General features: G+C 49.4%; 1 protein-coding gene across 4 annotated transcripts in view; it reads left to right on the top strand.

Annotated features, from left to right (window-relative positions):
* The window catches only part of EPHB2 (EPH receptor B2), a 129,648-nt gene that overhangs the window by 86,503 nt on the left and 19,813 nt on the right, over positions 1 to 23,332 (top strand). For all 4 annotated transcript variants that reach the window (XM_049807649.1, XM_049807657.1, XM_049807659.1 and 1 more), the window contains exon 6: positions 16,325 to 16,449. In XM_049807649.1, the coding sequence (XP_049663606.1) occupies positions 16,325 to 16,449 (125 nt within the window). The remainder of the gene's footprint in view (positions 1 to 16,324; positions 16,450 to 23,332) is intronic.

A 23,332-nucleotide genomic window follows, 5' to 3' on the forward strand; every position in this document is an offset into this window, starting at 1 on the left:
AAAGCAAGCACATGGGCTGTGGCTCTGCTCTGCTGTGAATGTCCTGTGACTGGACTGAGTCCAGTCTAGTCCTTATGCAAAAGGCCGGGGAGTTCAGCCGTGAGTGATGAAGCACAGGTGAGAGAGATCCTGGGAATTGCAAAGCAACAGAAGAAAGGATTTTTCCCTCACCTTCAACGAAAAAAAAATAATCCCTTGCAGCCATGGTCCATGAGCTTTACTGCCAAATGCAACAGGGAGCATGGAGGAGTCTGAGGAGGAAGAGTAAGGAGAGAGAGGAGTGGGGCCAGGGTAGCAGACACGGTGAAGATATAAGGTTGGTAGGGACTAGCACTTCTCACCAGCCATCCAGGTTGCTGTTTGCTTGTCATATTAGTTATGCTGCAGGCTAGACAGAGACAGAACTGTATGTCCTGGGGCACATGGACTCTTGCTTTTATCTTCTCACTTTTGTTTTGCATCAGAAGATCTGGCTGGCTTCCTCCTTCAGAGGGATGCACAGCAGTGGCCTGCGTTCCTCTGGACACAAGCAGGGAGTCATGGCATCTCCTGTTCTCTCTCGTGCTGCTTCCAGCCTTGTCCTGAGTTGGCTGCAGTCGGGAATTACTTGTCTGTGAAACAACCACCTGGGAAAGCGTATGCAGGAATCACCTCAAAGAGCTGGAATGAGTTTTCCAGAACTTAAAAGCTGTGAACGTCTCTTTCTTGTTGCCTTCCAGTATGAAAATGAAAGGCAGGAGATTTTAGCATCCCAGCATCTCAGATCTCCCATCCAACCTCCCACCTACGGCAGGACTGCTGCCAGCACTACATCATGGCAGCTGTGGCTTTGGGTAGACAATTATTGGTAACTCCCCAAAACAGAGATCTCCTCGTGTTTCCAGTGATTTGTCCCGAGCTGCACGACCCCCCTGGTGAGGGAACTTTTCCAATCTGATGTCTAATCTGAACCTCCCAAGCTATGATTTATGGCCATTGCTCTTTGTTACACTAAGATTTGTTACACTAAGTTTCAAAGGTTCAAGCCAAGATATGTTTTAGATCAGCCTGCATGTCAGTTATCCTCACATTCAGTCCTGTCTTTGGTTAAAGCATCTTTCAGAAAGGCAACCAGGCTTGACTTGAGACATCAAGAAACAGAGGGCCCATCAAATCCTTGTACATGAGTATGTGTAGCTTGTTCTTGGTTTTTTTCCTAATGAGATCACTGATTTCTAAGGAAATGCAGTAGATTCTGCCTGTCTGGAGACCTGTAAAACATTTGATTTGGAAAACTACTAGTAAAGCTGGAAGTCTGTCCAGAAACTGCCTGAATGAGAGACCACTACCACCTGAATGGGGAAGCAACAGGCTGAACTGAGGTGGCTGACTGAGGTCCATGAGAAGTGGTCTCATACTTCTTGATGTTTCAAAATCTGGTAGGGTATTTCTTGTGCAGAAAACTGACACAAACATTGTTAGGACAGAGGAGAACTGTGATACCTCCAGGAAGATGCCGAGAGGTAGAATAACAGAATCAGGGTGAAATTCAACAATGGAAAGAGTGAGGCCAGGTGTTTGGGGCCCAACAACAAAAAAGCCAGCAATTGTCAGTTGGAGACAGCTGAGGAGGACCTGGTGACAGACCATGGGAAAGAGACAACTCTCCAGTGTAAAAACCCACATGCAAGACTGGGCTGTATCAGTCAAAGTATGTTCACCAGTTGTAGCAGTCTCACTACCATTGCACAAAGCTTGGGTGGAGCTTCATACGGTCACTGCGTGCACACCTCGTTACCCATGTTCAATCAAGAGAGCTGAACTGTGATGGTGGCAGGTAGAGAGAAAGGCTGATGAGATGAGCAGGACACAGGAGAGCCCCCGATACAGAAAGGCACTATATGTTCAGTCTCGCTGAAGGTGATTTATATTCTGCCTGTAATGATGTGCTGGGCTGGAGGGGCACCAGAAAGGGAGAAGAGCCATTAAAGCCAAAGGACAAGAGCAGATGGTACAGAGCGGCTGGTGATAGTGTTTAGGTGGAAAATCAGAAATTTTCTGAGCTGTGGAGCCATCATCCACATGGAGGAGCCGGGGCAGAAGCCTGTTTGCTTGTGTGACAGCAAGCAGAAGTATGTCTGCTGAGCTACTCTAGGACTGTTCCTGAGGTCCCTTAAGTCCCAGGTTTCTTCTTTTGGGGACTTCACTGGATGTTTCTCTGACAATTTGGCCTGCTCCCAGGCTCCAAAGCCTCCTGAAACCTTGACATCCCCGTGGCTGTGTCTCTTATCCAGCATTAAGAGCCAGACTGTACCCTCCACTTGGACCCATGTAACCATCCTGACTCTGCAGCCCTTCTCTCCCTCTTCTCTTTCCTTCATCCCCAGCTCCCACCTTCAACCTGACTGCCTCATACTCGGGGCTGTTGCCACCAAAACCAGATGCAGCTTGACATTTGCTGCCCTCCTCCTCTTGCTTGGTGGCCCTGCCTGTTGCCTTCATTGCATCCCCCCAGCTTGCAGCAGCCGGCGGTGGGTGCCCAGGAGGGACTCTGCCATGCCCAAGTCCCTTCTCCTCTGCCCACTGGAGACCATCTGCAGCCAGGGCTCCCAGATGGTAGCAGCTTTGCCAGCTGCTGGCTCCTCAGGACTCCTCTTTCTGCTCCTACAGTGGACAGTTGGGGGGATGCTGGCAGAGCAGGGTATGGGCTGCACTGCTAGAGCTTTCCTAGCAGATGCTCTTCTCCGCCCTCTACCAGCTCCGCGGGCTTCTCCACCTGCTGGCTCCCAGGCTTCCCTGTTGCATAAATTACTCCGTGAGTTTGAGGATCATTTTTCCCACACCTGCCTGCGGCTTCAGAAATCTGTTCTAAAGCATCTGGAGCTGACTTTGGGCAGAAAACAAAAGCCCATCCGTGATGGATGGGGTGGAAAGTCCCTTCTGGTGAACCAGCGCCTCCCCCTCTCCCCACAACATGCCGCCGTCCCTGCTGTGTGCAAGTGCTGGGAGCTGATGGAGTGGCTCAGGAGCTCACCTTTTGCTTACGTGTTCAGGAGGGGTGATTTATCTTTACTGCTGCACTTGGCAAACACAGCCCGTAGTGCTAATTGCCTTGCTTGCTCACGAGGCACTGAGTGCCAGCACTCGGGCAGGTGGAGATGCTGGAGACAGGTAGGCAAGGCTGCAGACACATGGGAGGCCAGTTTCAGGGTCACAGTTCTTGAACAGCTGAGCCTACACTACGGGGGATGCTCCTGCTCAGTGGTGCATTTATGTGGACCATAATAGATGGTTGTAGCAAATCGGGTTAATGCAGCCGGCTGGCCGGTTGTCCCTTGGTCCATCTCGAGGTCTCTGTGATTTAGTAGTCCCCTCTGTCTGTGTGTAAAATGGTAAGTCTCTGTCTGACTCGGTTCAGGCAGTAAGATCCTCACCATGCCTGTCTCACCGCAGCCTGGTCCATGTTCATCACTGCCATTGGCAAGTGTGCAGGGGGCTGCTGCGTTGGTAGGGCTGGGCAGGAAATGCTCTTTCCACGAAAAAACCCTGATATATCCAAAATCCACCCCCCCATCCCCCCTGACCCCCCCTCCGCCCTGCACAGAGGGAGGCCAGCCTGATGGAGTCTACCATGAAAGAGAGCAAGGGAGCAAGTTCAGTCTCAAATTAGCAAGACTCAGTGGGTCCAAGGAGATGCCCTGCAGTAGGCATCATTCTTTCAAGAAGTATTTCTCTGGTCTAAGTTTTTTGTGTTTGAAATTTCAAAATCAGTGTGTTCCTAAAACATTTTTTTGTTGCAACTAATTGGCACTTTCTGGGAAAGTGCCATTTTATTGAAAACCTGGGGGACAAGTTGGAGGGACGGAGGGCTGGTTCCTGCCAATGTTCCTGCTTTCTGCCAGCCTTTTGCTGATGACATCGCCTTGATTTGGAGCAGATGAGGTTTCCATGTGGAGAGGGGGCCAGGAGGTGGGGATGACCTTGGTGCCGAGTGACCCCAAACCTGCTCCAGCAGGCTGCGTGATGGGATGCTGGAATCCTCTGGAGCATCTTCTCTCAGTGCTGAGAACAAAGTCCTGCCCTCCTCCACAGGCAGAATGGCAGCATGCAAATGAAGGCTGCAAATGCAATTAAACAAAGAGCATAAAGACAGCCAAAAGCCTTCATCTGCCCGGGCCAAGTCACTGGGCTTGTGGCATTAGGAACTGCTTTAAAGGCTGTAATCTACTCCAAAGCCTTCATTGATTCAAATGGGGCTGGAGCCAGGACCAGCTTTGGACTGCATGGCTGTGTTTTTATGATTTTCCAGCGTTTGTAGTTACAAACTCAAGGGGCTGGAGGCTGGGCCTGCTGGGAAATTTTCCAGACACTCAACACACACAAACAGTGTGGGTACCAGCCTGATGGAACCACCTTGCCAGGAACCTCGGAAACAAAAACCTCACAGGCTGTGAAATAACCAGTTTTCTAGAGCTCTGGCGAGTTCGGTGAACACCTCAGACCTGCAACTTTTGGTGCTTTGAGGGCCAATGTTATTTATTAAAGAGCCCTAGTGCTGTCATCCCTGTGACATTGCGTTGCTTTCCTCAGCTTCTGTTGGAGGTAATTTATTTCAGAAGTATGTGGCTCCTGAACTTAACATCACAGGGGAGGACACTGGGAAAGAAATCGGGTGGACAAATGTTTTAATAGTCCAAGCAATAGTGAACCCTTTTAGCAGGACAGAGTCACACACACAGAAGTGCTGTTAGGGGCTTCTGGAGGTCTCCAGCCCAACCTACCATGCAGAGCAGGGTCATCATTGAGGGCAGGTCAGGAAAAGCTTCCTTTCCTCCCTTTCTCATCCAGGTATTCTTTACTGTGGTGCTTTCAGTGCTGGTGTTGGAGGGAGGCACCCCAAATTCAAATCCCTTCTCTAGGAGGGCCTGGGTCAGAGCAGGGTGTGAAAGCCTGCGATTCTTAAATGGCAGGAGAGAGCTCTACCTGGAGAAGCAAAAAATGGAGAATTTAATCGAATAAATCAATTTTCAGTTAGATACCTACATGCATTTGGACTCTGAGGATTAAGTCTAGCAGGAGCATGAAGAACCGGGGCCTTGAGGTCAGTGATGGGACCTGGACTGGATGGGGACAGCTGGACCATTGCACAGTGACAGTCAGCTGCTGGGGACCATGTAAGACTGGGATGCCTTGGGGCTAGAAAGGAGAGCTGGTTTGGATTAGGCATCCCTTGCTGAGATACCAGAGTAAGATATTCAGGTCCACAGGGAAGTGCAGAGTGAGTTGTCCTGGCTTTCCACTCTGTCCCATGCTTAAGAAACAGAGGTCATCTAAGCCCTGCATGCATAGTTCACCTGCCCGCAGCCTTGCACGGAGGCATTGTGTGCTCCTGTCATTTCAAACGCTGTTTTTCAGGCACTGCTGGAGCCTGGATCGCAGCCTAGGTGTCTCCAGGCCCTGTGGCTCCAAGGTCGGGGAAGCCCTTGCTCCATGACTGATCATAGCACCGTCCTCGCTGCTGCCATGGCACCACCCTTTGGTCTCGCTGGAGCGAGCTGCTGGTGTTGTGCAGGGCTTGAAGTGCAGAAGGAGCTCTGGGGCCTCCTGGGATCCCTGTGCTGAGGAATGCCCTGCTCTGGTCCCACAGGGGATCATGTTCCCCATGTAGTTCCCATATGTTGGAGCTACCTGGGTCACCCAGTGAGGCCGAGTCTGTGGATAAAGACAGCGGGAGAGAAGCCTGCCCGCTTACCACACAGTTTTCCAAGTCTCTGTCTTTGCCACATTTGCAGGGCAGTTGCAGAAGTTCAGGCAATCTCTGCCAGATTCTCCATCAGCAACTTTCTCCCCCACATCTCCCCATTTACTGCCCTGTCCTGTGGCCTCTGGACTAGCTGGTGCCTTGGAGCATCATGGTGCATTTCCCTGCCACTCTGTCTTCAGCCGGGGGTCATGCAGTTAATCCTGACCCCGGATCACAGCTGATTCTGCATGCGGGTAATTGAAAATGCCAGAATTCCCTGCTGACCCTCCTATAATAAAAGCAGTTCTCCCCGACCTGTAACCTGACACTCCAGGGACCAAGATCTGTCAGGAGAGCTCTGAGGAGATGCTGGAAAACTCCCAGCTGTTCACCATTTTTTTTTCCCCTGGGTAATTTCAAAGTGTTGCTGGGGAGAGGCCATGGGCCGGGTTGGCTTTGCTGTCTCTCTGTCGTGTTTTCCAGAGCAAATGTTGACTCTGTCTGACATGACACGGGTTAGTGGTATTAAAGTGATCAGAGATAGGGGTTTTGCTGCCTGTAACATGACTCTTCCAGCTAAGCCAGCAGAGAAATGGAGACGCTTTGATTATACTAGGATCTTAATAGCACTGACCCACTGGCAGGCAAGGAGTGAAAGGCTGAGCCTTTCAGGACTGGCAGGTGAAGAAAGTGGGGGGCTAGCTGCAAAATGGGGTGCAGATTGCAATTGGTAGCATTTCAAATGGGTATAAAGGTCATGAAAGAGAAGCTGCGGAAAGATCCTGGTGTCCCCTGGCAGACGGTCCAGAGGCTGAAGCCACACAGCCCTACCAAACACTCCCATCAAATGGCCGGGGAGCAATGCAGAAGATGCTGCCTCGGGAGTCCGAGACCCTGAGTTGCTCCCTGCAGTGTTACTCTGGCTGGTGGCAGTGTCTGGTCCACCTTTACTCCCTTTACAGCAGCAGTGCAGCTTCCCAGTGTGTGCAGTTCGACCTTCCATGGCTTCACAGCAGCACCCAGGCTCTAGAGGCTCTGAAGTGGCCCTGAAGTGTTGGGGACATTACCTTGTGTGTAGCTGGAGGTGGGCTTGTTTCACAGCATCACATCTCTGGGAGGCAGACCTACTAAAAACTGGTGGCAGCAGCCCTTGGCCGTTGTGGTGGCCCAAAAGCCAGGGCCTGACACAGAAAATTGGCCTCTGCTATCAAAGCCTATTAGAAATAGGATGCTTGTAGCCCTGATGGGTCCCTTGGGATGAGATGAACCAGCATGCACAAGGGACCAGACTGTGTCATGGGGCGTCAGGTTATGTTGCTCCATGTCTGTGAGGAAGATGCCTGCTTGTTCTGTTAAGTGAGTCCTGATACACTCTCATGTCTTTATTCTTGGTCTCTGTGTACCGAAAAGGCAGAGGTGGCATAGGAGGGAGGTCACCTTAGGATATTGAAAAAGCAGGGCTGAGAGAAAGGCAACAGCTCCCAAACAGAAGCTCTTGCTGTCCAAATAAAAGAGGAGGGTGCCCCAGTAGATGTCGTGAGGACTCCTGTCTTGCTTGGCCAGGTTGAGAAAACCTGGTGTCGTGGGGATAGGTTGGTGAGGGAAACACATGAGCTGCCTAAGAATGCCTCTGAATAGTACAACTCAGAGACGTAAAACCAAGGAGGAAAATTGGCCTATTTTTTTCTCATTCACCCAATACAATTCTTCATTTTGTGATGCCCCCCTGCTGTTTTTTGTCAGGTTTATCATAATGAATTGCCCCAAGCTTTACATAGCAGTTTCACCAATTACACTAATTTCGGATGCATCTAGGATCTCTCACCCCACTCCCAGCAGGACATGGGGTTTATAGGAAATGCAGAAACAGCCTGGGTCCTGAGGCGTTTGGTCTGACCCTGCATCAGCAGGGAGGTGCAAGGAGTGAAGGAAGCAGCAGTTATCTCATCTCCTCCCTTCCCTGAGCTGCGAGGCATAGGTAAAAAAAACAGTGAAGGTGCACTATGGAGAGGGAACAGCAGCTCTGCACAAGCTCTTTGAGGACTGGGCTGAGTCAGAGAAGTGTCATGTTGGACACACTCAGAGGAATATCAGACCTGAGTGAGGAGGTGGATGCTGTCTCCGTAGTTAAAAGAGATGGTTACTGGGTACTGGGATCAGTTTTGAGGTTTATATTTGAGAAGGAGGTTAACAAAAAATTGGAAAAGCTTCGGAACAGAGTCATCAGATTGAAATGTGGGCTGATAAATCTGTGAAGCACTCAAGAAACTCAGTCTACTTAGATAATAGAAAAGAAGACTGAAAGAATATTTTCATGATTTTTGTTTTCTTCACAAGGACAAAATTCTGTTTCTAGACTCCTCCTTAATTTAGCTAGCAAAACCAGAAAAGTTCCGGGAGTTGGAAGCTGAAGTCCATAAATTTTAACCTGAAAATAATATGTGCATTTTAGAACAGAGCAAGTAACCATGAGGAAAACCTCCCAAGAGGCACGGTGGGCTCATCATAATTTGAAGTCCTCAAAGAAAATGGGATATCTGTCTATAACATATGCACAGGGTCAACCACAAGCATTTCAGCTATATTTAACTCGCTGCCTGGGTTCTGTTGTCAGTCTCGTGCAGGTGTTCAGACCTGGGTGTTACGGTAGCTTTTCCAAATTTTCTGCAAAATTGACATGTTCTTGCACTGTCTTATCAAGCTGCCCTGGGTTTTGCGGTCAGCGTGACCTTCTTTCAGGTATTGCTGCAATTAGAAAATGCCTATTTCTTCTGGAAAACAAGAATTTCTTTCCTTCTTGTCTTCTTCCCTTTCCTTCTTTCCCTTAATCTTTTTTATAATTTTCAGCAGGCAAGCCAAAAGAAGTAACTATTTGATACGGAAGTAAAATACTGGCTACAGCAAGCCGTAGGCTTAGCAGTGCTACCAACATGCCCCTTTGTCCATACCTGAGATCAAGCAAATCTTTAGTTAAAGAATCCAAAGCCTCTTGTGGAGGGATCAGCAACAGTTAAGCTACCTCTGCTGTGATGGATCTGTGCCACCTGGGGTTTCAGTTTCTCTTAGCAGAGACTGTGTAAATAGCCCTTGAGGCTGGTGGGCATGGAGCTCTCTGGTTCCTTGCCCATAGAAGTATTAGCCGGCATGTCACAGCATCTTCATGGGGCAGCTCTGTCAGAGGGAAACCTGGAGATGATTTTAGGCAAGGATATAAGCCTGTAGAGAGAGACTCATAGTCACAAATAGGTTAAAATAGGATCCCTTTCCTGAACAAATCATCATTTCTTAATTATCTGGAAGTATATGCTGAGCTATGAGAAACTGCTGCTTCTTGTCCTTGGGAGTAGCTGCCCTGCCTCCATCCACCTGGCTGCATGCCTGGTGCAGAGCTGCGAGAGGCTCTGCCCCATTCACCATCCTCAGAGACTGGCACGGAGATTTTTTCCCAGTTCACACATCTGTCAGCAGTAACTGCAGGTTGGAAAGCAGAGCCAAAGCACCGTCACACACTCCAGATGCTGTTCTGTAATGCAAGGAGGCTCTGCTGATAGGGATCGTTAGCAAAAGCTGGAGTGACTTCAGTTTCATAATCAGGGCCCAGACCACAAGTTTTGGTCTCTTTTCTTCTTGGTGTGGTTTGGTTTTTGTTTTTTTTTCTTTAGAAGACATGCTTTTTCAAATGCTCAATGTGACTGGGAGGCAGGACACGGTGGGGCTGATTTATGGTAATGTGGCAGAGAAAGATTGTGCTTTATGACCAAAAATTGTCATTTTATTTCTGGAGCTAATCAAAAACTAATACAAAGAGGCTGATAACTAGAGAAGTCCCATCCTTGGAGGTTTAAAGATTTGGCTAACAAAGCTCCACCTTCCCTGATGTGTTGTTGGGATCATCATGCAGCAGATGGGTTGGACCAGAGACTCCAGGGGTCCCATCCCACCAGCACTTCTGGGATCTGGTGCTACTGGGAACTGAAGGGTACAGTGGGAGAAGAGGGCTTAATTCACAGGTGAATGTCTTCCTCGTCAGCCTTCAAGGCTGTGCTGTCCTCGATGTGGAGGTACCTGAGTCTCTTGGTTCATCCCTTTCCCCAGCACAGTCCCTAGAATAGAATAGAATAGAATAGAATAGAATAGAATATTTCTGTTGGAAGGGACCAGACCTACAATGATCATCTAGTCCAACTACTTCAGCTAGACATGAGTAATGCACCTAAGCTGATTACCTAGGCCAGAAACACTGACCTGGGAGAGGCTGGAGCACCATGGTGCCTGGGTTATGTCTGTCTCACTGGTAGACTTAGTCCACAACATGGCTCTGGGACAAAGCACAGCCAGAAGAGGACAGGATGCCTTTCCTTGCCCGTTACCCTTTTGCTAGATTAGTGCATTTGTTCAGGATGTCTATCAGACCCACCCTGACACTGGCAAGACCAACCTCGGGGTGCACGTGAAGCATTGTTCTCTGTGCTGTTGAAGCTGCTGCACTGCTTTTGGGAAGGTTAAATACTCCATAGGCTGAACAGCCTTGCAGCTCTGGTGCTTCTCTTGCCAAATCCCATTGTGACTTAGGTTTCCGCCCCAGTAGGTGTTTGAGTTTTCCTGGGAAACAGTCAGTCAAGCAGGACATAAGATCCCAATCTTTCCATGAAGGTGCCTGAATGTGCTGTGCAGTGGGACTTGAGACCTTGCCTGGACATGTCCACCTTGACACCTTGAGCCAGCATTTTTTGTGAGGACACTGCTGGTTTAGCTGTCATTACTGCCTTGGGAAAACTTAGTGGTTATACCTGTGTTTTTCGGGGAGGTTATGGGTATGTGGCTCTGCTGGCAAGACCTGAGGATGGTGTACATCTTGAGTCCCATCCTTCCCAAGAGTTTCCAGTAGCTGAGCTCAGGCAGCTTCTTGTACCCTGTGTGGGCTGCAGAAAAGCCAGACAAGAAGAGCTGTCCACACCCCCAGAGATTCATCCTGCAGAGCTGCCCCCAAGCCAGGGAAGTCTGTTCAGCTCCTGGTGGATTAAGGTAAACTGCTGAAGCCCCAAGCCCCAGCCTAGACGAGGGTCTGGCTGTGATCAGTGTTGTGTGGCTGTGCGGACACTTGGGGCAAGGACCATGGAAGCATCCCGCGCATCCCTCCCGTGCTTCTGCCCCAGAGAGGTCATCACTTGAGAGCTGTTGGCTGCCTCCCCTCCCTGTGTGCTGCAAATTTTGTTGCAGCAGGGGACAGGTCACCTGCCTTTTTAAGTTGGTGGATTTTCATTAAGGTTGTTTTACACTCCAGTGGTGGTTTTGGCTTGGTTTATTTTTCCAGCAATTTGGAGAAGCCACAGGGCTCCACTAAGAGGAGTCTGAAGAATCTGAGGCCGTCCCAGATAAAGAGGATATAGAAAAGTGCCTTTCAAGGACTCGAATGATTCATTTTGCCTCCAAGTGACATTGGGGCTCAAGGGTTTCAGTCATGAAAAGTAAGTTTCCATCTGCTGTGGAAATGAAGCTCTGTTTATTTTGTGCATTGTTGCTGCACACATACACCTGGAGACAGCATCAGGATAAATCTGCCTCTGCTTACACATTCATGGGGGCGACATCTCAAAGTGATAGTGGCTCTGAGAGCTGGGATGCTCCAAATCTGATCTCCTGTATGTGTCACAGGGCAGGTCCCTTATCCAGCATCCATTTTCCCCATGCACCTTAATTCAAACACCTTCCATGAGTAAGGGACAACCAGGCAAGCCAACAGCTGAGGAAGTGTCTTTGTCACTGGGCAATTTGTGCCACTGGGCAATTGTCACTAATTTAGGGACCATTTCCAACCTGGAAATAGTCCTGAAATGGTCCCTAAAGCTCGGTTTCTTCTGTCACAAGGGAACAAAGAGGAGTCATGGTTTGTGGAACAAGGTGACCGATCCCACAGGGCCAGGTTAAATGCTGCCGGTGAATCTTTGGTGTTAGCAGCCCAGCTCTATGCTGGCCGGTCGTGGAAAGGGCTTGGCACAAAGCAGACTAGAAGAACAAAGACCTTTTTTTTTTTATTGTGGTCTTTTTTTCAGTTTATTAAATCTTTGCTTTGAAATACTTAGAAACCCAATGGAGGGAATCTGTCTAGTTTTTTCAGAAACAACAGTTCAGGAAAGTCAGCTTAGATATTTCGAGACTTTTACCATCTTTGCTCAGCTGAGTTCATCACATGTCAGAAAGTGTGTATCTCTCACAGTCTTTTCTGTTGTATTTGTCACTTCACCATGTCCTGTGGCAGTAAAGCTTTCTACATTGTAGTTTAGGCTGATCACAAAGTGCTTGATGCTTCTGTCAGAGCTGGAGCACACCTTGTGATGAGAGTATCACCAGGTAGCACTATCCCAGATCAGATGCTCTTTGTGTTCACTTCAACTGTTTTCATCTCCTTCCTTTTGAGCTATTATATTACATGCATTAAATACTGCTGGGGAACCAAGCGCCTTAGCATAGTCTCTGCCTCTGAAAGTGCTCAGTAAAATTAGATAAGACAGGCAGGGAGTGAAAACGAGACAGGATGGCTAGCCTCATTTTCCAGGTAGAAAATGGCAGTGCAGAAGGGTAATGTGGATTTGTACAAGGTCTCCCATGTGGACTTAGGGGCAGAGCAGAGAATTGCAACCAGCACCTTCCAGCCTTGGAAGTGGTGAAGAGTCAGAAACTCATGGGTCTTCACTAGCTTTGCTGTTGACTGTGAATGAACTGTTTGCTCCAGGGGACAAGAGCTGCCACATACCAGCTGTCTGAGCGTTTGTGTTGCTATCCGGCTAGAAGCTTTTCCCACTGACTAGACTTCAGAAAGTCACTCTGAGGTCTGGCTGACTCCACGAAACTGCTTTCAAACTCAGACATCCAGTCTCAGCCCATCCCTTATTCACAGAGTTGGGAGCCTCTTTCTGCACAAGCTGTTGCCTTCACCTGTGATGAAGATGTGTGATGAGGACCATGTTTGGTAGCATTGCAGCATGCTGCGCTCTGTTAGCAAAAGCACAGGCAAAAAATAGAGGATATTAATTGTTCCCATCTGTTTGGCACTCATGAGGCCACATCTGGGGTACTTGTCCACTTTGGGGCTCCCCAGTACTACAGAGACATCAATAAACTGCAGCAGGTCTAGCAGGAGCAGATCACTAGGATGGGCCAGGGGCTGGAGCACAAGACATGAGGATAGCTGAGAGAGCTGGGTTTGGCCAGCCTGGAGAGGAGGAGGCCAAGGGGCATCTAGCTACAGTCTTCCACTTCAAAAGGGAGTTTAAAGAGAAGACAGAGCCAGACTCTTCCCAGAAGTGCACAGTGACAGGACAGTAGTAATGGCCTCAAGGTGCGATGAAGGAAGTTCTAATGGGGTGCAAGGAAAAGCTTCTTTTCCACAAGAGCAAGGAAGCTGGGCACTGGTGCTCCAAGGGCCTGTAAGATCCCCATCCCTGAACATACTCACATTTCAATTGGATGCGGTCCTGAGCAAAGTGATCTGACTTTGAAATTACTCTGAAAGTCAGTTGGACTAGAAACCTCCAGAGGTCACTTCTGACCTAAGGCTTTCTGTGATTTTATTATTGTGCATTTCACTGATGTCTGTGATAACAAGAGCAGTTACTGAGAGGACGCAGTGGTGGAGGTTCCTGCCTATCCAGAGACTCTCCTTTGCCCCAGGTGTAGGAAGAGCGCTGAAGTTGCTGTAGTCATTCATCTCACCTGCCTCCTTCCTAACATGTAGTGTATTTGCCTCATTAAGGCTCATTAGATGAGCCCCACCTCATCCATTTGGTTCTTTTTTCTGAGCCAGATGAGGGCAGGTTCACCAAGTACACAGCTGCCTGGGCCATGGCTGGTCACAAATGATTCACACATGCATGGAAGTGGGAGAAGAGCATCCCAGGGACCTCACTCCTACCTGGAGGGACCTGGAGCTGAAGAGCTTTTCCAGCTGCAAGGTCAGCCATTGAACCTGTGTCTAAATCGTGGGATATTGCCACATCCCAGTTTTGTGGTGAGACAGGTCTGGGTGTGTGCAGCCCGTGTCCTGGAATAGCCTGTGTAAGTGTGGGATCAGTTCCCAGAGCACATGCAGCTCAGATGTGCCAGAGAGACCTCTGGCTGCATATTCAGTCCAGTCCCAATCCCTTCTGCAGGGCGATCTGTAGCTTGGTCACATCTTCCTTCCAAGGCATTTCTCCACAGAGAGAAATGTTTGTCTTGGAGATTGCAGATGTCCTGTAAAATCTGTGTCGATGAGGAAGCAGCAAGCTCTGGCAAGAGCTGACAGGCTCCAGAAGTGTTACCTGTGTTACCTATGTTTTATCTTAACACCAGCATGAGAAACTAATCCCAGGAGTTTGTAAATATGGACCCTGAAGCGGTGGGACTGGGACGTTAAGGTGGAGGGAAGCAGTGCTGTATGCCACAGAGCAAGGGAACATCTGAAATGATACAGAGAGTTTCAGACTGGTGGGTAATGAGACTTGGCTTAACCAGAAATGGATGGAGGGATTGGCATTTGGGAGGAGGTGAGGCTTTGGTCTCAGAATCTGTTAGAATCATAGAATGGCTTGGGTTGGGAAGGACCTTTAAAGGTCATCTATTCAACCCCCCTGCCATGGACAGGGACAGCTTTTGCTACATCAGGTTGCTCAAAGCCCCATCCAACATGACCTTGAATACTTCCAATGATGGAAGTTCTCTGCCCTCGTTCAGTTTTAGTAAGTGCTGGACAAAACCAGAGATTGCCAACATTTTGCTGAGGCTGACCTGCATTGCACCTTCTTTCAAAGGTGGGGAAACCCAGGGAGATGAAGGGAAGTGGTGCAGCAGTGCGGTGGCAGGTTTTGCTTTACTCATACCTGGCCCCTACGCCCCTTGGCACAGAGGCATTGAACATCCTGGGAGCCAAGTGCTGTGAAACCAGAAAACCAGTAATGAAGAGGCAAAGACAGTGGATCATAAAAATGGCTTTTGCTGGTATGCTTTGCGAGGAGTTGCTCAGCTGTAATTCGTTATAGTGATGTGCAAGAACATGCTGCAGCCACACTGGTCCAAGTAGTGCAGTCCTACTACTGCTGTGTCTGCAGTCCTCAGCTGGCATGGTTTCTGTCACTGCTTGTGATGCCAAGGGAAACCAGACTGAAGATGGGTGAGAGGTGCTGTGCTTTGTGTGCCGCTCCTCCAAGCTGTTTCTCAGAGCTGTCAAATGAGTTGTTCTTCTATGAAATATTGAAAAGTTTGGACCTGGTAAAACCCCTTCTGAGTGCAAGCCTCTCTGCATCCATTTGTAACCAGGCCTGGCATGCAAGTGATGGGGAAGCTTTCTCGCTACCTCTTTCCAGTCCTCTCCCACCCCTGAGGCTTCCCCTCTGCCCTGAAGCTGCTGAAGCAGTGAATCTGCGCTGGCAGGTGTGCCAGGGCTAACGCTGTGCTGGAGTTAGCATTCTCTGAGGCTGGGCTGGCACTGGGTGAGGTCTGGGATGGCCTTCGGACTGACGTCCACGGAGGCTGTGTTGGCAGTGCCATCAGCAGGCTGGGTGCAGGGCGGGCAAGGACATGTGCTCGGCTCACCAGTCTCAGATGCAGTGAAGAGCAGGGAGCACATGCATCCGTGTGTGTCGGCCGCTCCAGCAAGGGTGGGGGGCTGTAGGCTGATACCTGCAATGCTGTGGCATCCATGCTATCAATACCTGAGCCAACCGGATTAAAAGCGGTCCAGGCTGCTTGCTCACCTGCCCTGGTCCACAGCAAGCAGGATCAGAGCTGGTCAGAGTCTCACAGGGAGGTGGCAGCTCCACGCTGTGGTCCCTGCCCCATGGACTTGTTAGCACAGGTCCCCGGAGGGCACTTTTCCCAAGGTGTGGCACCAGCCAAGACTGCACTGTTCCTACCTGGCCATGTGTCAAGCCACGTAGGCAATGCAGGTCAGTGCAAGGGGTGGACAGCTGGCTGCGTTGTCTGAGGAGCTGCTGGAAGGTCCCATTGTGCTCAGTGGGACAAGTGGCGTCTGTGGGTGTGCTATTTCCAGGGCACTCTGAGGAGGCGGGCGACTCACCATTGTCAGCATGTCAGGTCAGGTTTGCGTTGCATGCTCAGGCTGCTGTATGCACCTCCCTGATTGGCATGTGCAACTTGCAGACCTAGCACACCAAGGCAGAGAGGAGCTGCCTGCCTCTGCCTCTGCCTTGTAAAGCTTCTCTATGCAAATGTCAAAGTACAAAACCCCCTACTTCCCCATAGCAAGCAGGAAGAATTGCGTGTTGCTGGGCTGGTAGTCCTTTTCCAGGGGAACAAGGCTGTGTTTGCTCCAACCTTGGGCTCATTTTGCCTGGGAATGATCTGTTTTACTGCCTGAGACACTGCCCTACATGGTTTCTAATGCCAAACTCTTAGTGAGCAGTGGAAACATTTTGCTCTCCTCTAGCTGCTCTCTGCAAACAGCAAAAGCCAGGATCTCCTGACCCCTGGACAGCCCTGCCACTGCTGGAAGTGAATTCAGTAGCTCCAAATAGCAATAATGCACCTGCCTGCCTCCAGCCAGGGGATGCAGGTGCTGCCCATGCAGGCATCTGACTGAGGCCTCTCTCTTGCTCTCTCTTCCAGCTCCTTCAGCTGTGTCCATCATGCACCAGGTCAGCCGCACCGTGGACAGCATTACACTCTCATGGTCTCAGCCTGACCAACCCAACGGAGTCATCCTGGATTATGAGCTGCAATATTATGAGAAGGTACTGCGGGACCTTGGCAGGGTTCAGCTGTAGGTTTATGGGAGAGGAGGTGGTACAAAGCTTCATGTGAGGGCATAAGACCGGCTACAGCAGTTGGTTGATCAATAGGTTACTTCTCTTGCTGCGGTTGGTCATGTGGGTGGCAGTGGCTGTCAGCCCTTTAGAGCCCAGTGGTGGAGACCCTGTGTAGAGACTGCAAATGTGGAAGATCTGCTGGTCTTTCAGGAGGAGCTTCTCCCTTCACCTCTCCAGCACCTGTGGCAGGTGGACCCATTGCAGGGAGACCTGGGTAGCCAGGGTCCAGGGTCTAATTTTTCCCTTTCCCCTACTGGGGCACTAGTGGGGAATGGGTATGGTAGGCAGCATCTAGTCCCAGGCTGAACCACACTAGCTGAGTGTCCAGTCTTTGAGATTTTGTATAAAGCTGTCCATCAGCGTGTTTACACCAAAGGTGAGTTTGGCATCAGTGTGCAGCAGCCTGAACTCAGGTGTTGTACCAGGGAGAAGCTGTCCCATACTCCCGTGGAGGGTACCAACTGCACTACAGAGTCAGGGGAGGCTGATGTGAAGGGGTCGCACAGCTCTGGCTCTTTCATCCCTCAGGAACATGCCCCTTCCACCTCCTTCCTGCCCAGGTGAGCACACGGCCTGCAAGCCAGAGCTGTGCCAGGGTGTCCATCCCATGGGGCTGGAGTTATGTGGCTGCTGAGAGACCTGAAGACCATGTTGATGTTGGTCCCAAGACCTGCCAAGCTCTGCCTGGCTGGTGAACTTCATCTGTGCTACCTGGGGGAGGTGGCGAGCAGGAGATTTCTCCTTCCAGGAATCTGCCCCCTTACACAAGGGCTTATAAACTATACATTAAAAATTGCAAACTAACTAATTAAAAAGCTTTATGATTAAATGGAACTGAAAATATTTTTCCCAGCAGTTGCCGGAAGAAATGATTAATCCCCCCCCACTGCCTGCCTGTGACCTATTTTCTCATCACCAAGAGCCAGAGGGAGAACGGGGAGCAGGGGGGGAGCTTCTTTGTAAGCTGTTAAATAGGTCCTGACCTATATTGCATAAATCACAGCCATTTATTTGACCCTTGGAAATGATCCCAGAATACGTGGCAAGATGGATGAGTAGTTAACAAGACAGATCTGGAAAGCAAGTGGGGTCCTCTCCCCAGGGACCCTCAGCATATAGAGATAGAAGATCTCAGGGAGTTCATTCTCCTCCTCTTATTTTCTCTTAATCTCTGCCCCTCTTTCTTTCTTCCCCCTCCTCTCTGTTTTCTGGGGGAGGCTGTAAATAAAGGGAATTTATGTCTAAAGGGGAAGCTGCTGTTTGTGGTTGGTCTTCGCAGCCAACTGCAAGGTGAGCATCTGCTTGCCCCATTGGCAGAGTTAAGGGCACAGCATGTCCCTGATCATGGGGACAAGTGGCCCAAGCCACACTCAGGCAATGCCTTAAATGGCAGCAAGCTCTCAGGTGGAGCACTAGCCCTGGAAGAGAGGACAACGCAAGCAGCCTCGCATGCTGGTGCTGAGGCTCTCTCTGTTCTCGTATTTCATAGAATCGTAGAATGGTTTGGGTTGGAAGGGACCTTTAAAGGTCATCTAGTTCCACCCCCCCCTGCAATGAGCAGGGACATCTTCAACTAGATCAGGTTGCTCAGAGCCCCATCCAACCCGACCTTGAATGTTTCCAGAGATGGGGCATCTACCACCTCTCTGGGCAACCTGTGCCAGTGTTTCATCACCCTCATTGCAAAAAATATCTTCCTTTTATCTAGCCTGAATCTACCCTTTCTTAGTTTAAAACCATTACCCTTTGTCTTATTGCTACAGGTCCTACTAAAAAGTCTGTCCCTGTGTTTTTTGTAAGCCCCCTTTAAGTACCGAAAGGCTTCTCCCTGATAAGGTCTCCCCAGAGCCTTCTCTTCTCCAGGCTGAACAATCCCAGCTCCCTCAGCCTGTCCTCCCAGGAGAGGTGTTCCAGCCCTCTGATCATTTTTGTGGCCCTCCTGTGGACCCACTCCAACAGGTTCATGTCTGTCTTGTACTGAGGACTCCAGAGCTGGACACAGTACTGCAGGTGGGGTCTCAGCAGAGTGAAGTAGAGGGACAGAATTATTTGAACCTCTTGGTATATTTTTTTGCTAGTGCTTTGGCTGAAGAAGAAAGACATGTCTTTATCTCCTCCCCAGCCAAGATGTATGTCATTCTCAGAGAGGGATCATTGGGTCAAAGCTTAGTCCCACAGCAAGCAAATCTCAGAGGATTTGGAAACAGGTTAAAAAGGTGGAATAACCAAGAGCTAGAGGCAGGGCCTGGCCAATGGCAGCAGGTTTGTCTCTCCCCAAACTCCTCTGTGTGTGTCAGCCTTTACTTTGAAGTCCCAGTTGCATACTCAAGGTCTGATCCACCACTAGTCATCACTAGCCAAGGTCTTCATATGCTTCGTCTGTGCAGTCAAGACCCTCTGCATCTTCAACAACACAATGACACTATATCCTTCTCTGGCTGCTTGGCAGAGCTGAATCTGATGTTAGTCTAGCCATTGGATTACTGAGTTCTGCAACTGAAAGCCATTTACTTGATCCCTGGGAACAGTCCCAAAATGCACAGCTTTGGATGTGCCATGCTCTTCCCCTGCTTCACATCAATACTGCAGTTTGGATGGGGTGTGTGACACATCCCAGGTGTGTTCTCACTCGACTGCCAGTCTGTACAGAGGTGATTTTCTTCCAAAATGTTTCACTGCAAACTGTCCCATGTGCTTCTGAATGCTCAGAAAATATCTCTAGAGCTAGTTAAGTTGTTTCTAGTGGAATTTGGTTTTGCCCCAGTAGAAAATTATATTTTATTAACATGAAAACAGTTCAAATGTTAGAATAGCAGCATATGCATCTTGTATAAAAAGTGTTTTGGCTCTTCATTTTGAATTGATTCTCTTCTATATAAAGACATAAATTAAATTTAAAAAATTGGAATAAGTGGTTTAGCATTAACAGAAAAGAGCTGTTCACAATACCTGAAACAGGTATATTTTTGTTTCCATTTCACAGATTATTTATAACATTGCTATTATTAGATGCTATTAAAAATGCCTGTACGGAGGCAACATTATGATTTTCTTTCACATATAGTTAGAGCAAATCAGTGCAGATTGTTACACAAACACTGAATGATGTGTCTGGTCTCTATGGTCCTCTCCTTAATGTATATTTTTTTTAACCTCCAAGAGGCACCTGCCAATGTTTGTCTTACTAAAAAAGTGAGTGTTGTCTTCATTTAGAAAGGGCATAGTAGTTTTTGTCCAAAGTCGCCAAACTCATCCTGGAGTGTGGAAACTGGAGACCCACTGCAGTGTCAGGCACTGCAAAGAATAATTAGGTCTCTTTGTTATGCAAAGTGATTGGGTTTAGGGTATGCTGTAAGTTAGTATTTTGTAATTGTTTGAAGACATTCAACCCATCCGTTGTGCCCAGTTCAGTCACTAATGCAAATATTTTAGAGGCACAGGAGCCCTTTGATATCTCCAGCCAATGCTGGGGAAAGGGCATGGGGTGGCTGGGGGGGGTTAAGGGTTGGGGAGAGGTGACCTGTGGCAGCTGGTGGTGGAGGTGGGAGTAGAGCTGGCTGTAGCCTTTGTGGTGCCCAGGAGCTTCTGGCAGGAGCCCAGCATCCCCAGGACTGGGTGTCACCAGGGCTCATACCAAGGACAGCTGGAAGCATTGCTCCCGGGCTGGCTCAGAGGACTTTCTTGGTCTCCAGCCTGCAGTGTTGGAAACCAGCATCCCCAAGCCTGGGGCCAAAGCTGCTGCCTGGTGTTTCCCGCCTGTCCCCAGGATGGAGCGAGAGCTGGGATGCCCCTTCCCCCCATACTGCCTAAACACTTGGAGAGGGCTTTGTCTGGAGAAGACTGTGAGATCAAGAATATTAAGAGGCAACCTTGCCAGGGAGCCTTGTGTTGGGTTTCCTGCAGTCCCAGTCCCTGCCCAGGGTCCATGCTGCTTCTGTCTGGGGCTCAGTTTTCTTGTGAGAGGCATCCAGACACTCTTACCACAATTCACTTGATCAGATACCTGGCTGGGAGGCCAAATGCTTTTGAGATCTCCCCACAAGTCGTGCTCCCCATGAGAGTCTGTGAGCTGTGGACCCCATGGATCCACCCCCAGAGTGGCCAGCAGGACCCTGTTACCACATCTGAGCATCCTTCCTAACATATTCGATCCCATGGGGGCCGAAATTCAGATGTGTGTGATGATTTGGCATACAGTCTTGGACTAGCTTTGTACGTGTGGCTCTGTTTGCTTCAGGAACCACAGCAGATTGCTGCTGTGCAGACGCACAGAGGAGCTGTCTGCCAAATTAAGTCGGTTGACATTTTTCTTTGGCTTTTTTTTTTTTTTGGCTGATAAAACATGACTTTATAGAAACAATTTTTGCAAATCCTTCGAGCATTTCACAGACTATCTGTGTTTCAAGGAACTCTTTCTTTGTTGATCAGACTTTGGTTTCAGCTTAAATTTGGCTCAGGGAAAGGGGAACCAGACAAGGACTCAAAATCAAACCTTTGAGGAAATAAGTGTGTTATTTTGAATTAGGATTTCCAAACTCAAACCAAAATCAGCAGGGGGGGAAAAACAAACAAACAGACAAACACCAAATCTCTGCAAAAAACAAGCTGGGAGAAACAGCAAAGGGATTTGGACTTTAAACCACCTGGGATGCCCTGGACCTGCTGGAGAAGCCCAGAGCGGTGAAAGGGGAGAAGTGTTTGAAGTGAATTGCTGGAGAGGTGATGGCTGAGCAATATGCCAAGGGGAAAGAATAGGTCTGATAAGGGAGGGTGGAGAGGTGTAAATGCTCTTTCCTTGCGGTCTGGGATTAAAAGAGAGCACCACCAGCATTAGCACACCTTTCTGAGATAGACAGACATCAATTTCCCAGGCTATAAACTGTCTTCTAAGCATGCCCATTGCATTCAATTTTAAGTCCTCCAGGAGCAGGGATGAGGTTCCCTCGAACAGTTGGACAAATGATTTTAAAACAACTGTGTTGTTAGTGCCATCCAAGGGCCTGGGAGAATTCATCCAAGCCCCTAAGCACTAAAACTGTAAACATTTCCTGACCCGTTTCTCTCCTAGCCTGCCTGGGAAAGGTCCAAGGGAGTGCTGAGGCCTGATCAGACAAATAAGGCAATTGCTTTTCTGCATGCTCATCTTTTCTTGATCTTTCTTGTCTGTGTATCTGTACTAAAGCTTTTCGTTGTCATTAGTCTAATTCCAAAACAACCCAGTGATACCCAGGCACCTTCAGCACCAGGTCCAGATGGATAAAACCGGTGGTGTAGTTTTCAGAAGAGAAAACTGTTCCTGAATGCTGTTCATAGTGGAGGTCTCCCAGGCATCTGCAGAGCTGCTCTGCATTACCCTGCAGAATGATGTGCTATTGGCATTTGCAAGCCTCCATGTTTGACTGCACTGTATTGGTTTTGTCTGGCAAGGTTTTGGTAGCGGGGGGGTTACAGGGATGGCTTCTGTAAGAAGCTGCTGGAAGCTTCCCCTGTGTTCGAGAGAGAGTGAGCCCATACCAGCCGCTCTAAGACGGACCCGCTGCCGGCCAAGGCCGAGCCAGTCAGCAATAGTGGTAACACCTCTTTGATAACATTTTTAAGAAGGAAAAAAAAAGTTGGGACAGACAGAAAACGGCAGCCAAAGAGAGGAGTGAGAACATGTAAGAGAAACACCCCTGCAGACACCAAGGTCGGTGAAGAAGGAGGGGGAGGAGATGCTCCAGGCGCCGGAGCAAAGATTCCCCTGCAGCCCGTGGTGAAGACCCTGGTGAGGCAGGCTGTGCCCCTGCAGTCCAGGGAGGTCCACGGGGGAGCAGATATCCACCTGTAGCCCGTGGAGGACCCCACACTGGAGCAGGTGGGTGTCCAAAGGAGGCTGTGACCCCGTGGGAACCCTGCGCTGGAGCAGGCTCCTGGCAGGACCTGCGGATGTGTGGAGAGAGGAGCCCACGGAGCAGGTTTTCTGGCAGGACTTGTGACCCTGTGGGGGACCCATGCTGGAGCAGTGTGCTCCTGAAGGACTGCACGCCGTGGAAAGGACCCGTGCTGGAGCAGTTCGTGAAGAACTGCAGCCCATGGGAATGGCCCACGTTGGAGAAGTTCGTGGAGGACTGTCTCCCGTGGGTGGGACTCCACGCTGGAGCAGGGGAAGAGTGTGATGAGCCCTCGCCCTGAGGAGGTGAAGCGGCAGAAAATAACGTGTGATGACCGTAAACCCCATCCCTGTCCCCCTGTGCCGCTGGGGGGGCTTGGTGGAGAAATCCGGGAGTGAAGTTGTGCCCAGGAAGAAGGGAGGGGTGGAGGGAAGGTGTTCTGAGATTTCGTTTTATTTCTCGTTGCCTTGCTCTGGTTGATTTGTAATAAATTGAGTTAATTTTCCCAAATTGAGTCTGTTCTGCCCGTGACGGTAATTAGTGAATGATCTCTCCTGTCCTTATCTCAACCCGCAAGCTTTTTTGTTATATTTTTCTCTCCCCTGTCCAGCTGAGGATGGGGGAGTGATAGAGCGGCTTTGGTGGGCACCTGGCATTCAGCCAGGGTCTCCCCATCACAACTTGGAGAAACATGTTCCTGCCAGACCACTCTCTTACCAGCCATCCACACCACAGCACTGCTCCATCAGAAGCTTAATACAAGCAGTTAACTCCATGAATGTTGTCTTTCAGCTGCTTTGCAGCTTTGAGACAAATAGTCTGCACAAACTCAGGTCATGAGTATAACCCATCTTGCAAATGCCAGTCCACTTGCAATTCTGCTCCAGCACGATGACTAATTGAGAAAGCACCAGGCTCTTCCAGGAACATGAAGACAA

This window comes from Accipiter gentilis, chromosome 1 (assembly GCF_929443795.1).
Source record: "Accipiter gentilis chromosome 1, bAccGen1.1, whole genome shotgun sequence".
Lineage (NCBI taxonomy): Eukaryota > Metazoa > Chordata > Aves > Accipitriformes > Accipitridae > Astur > Astur gentilis.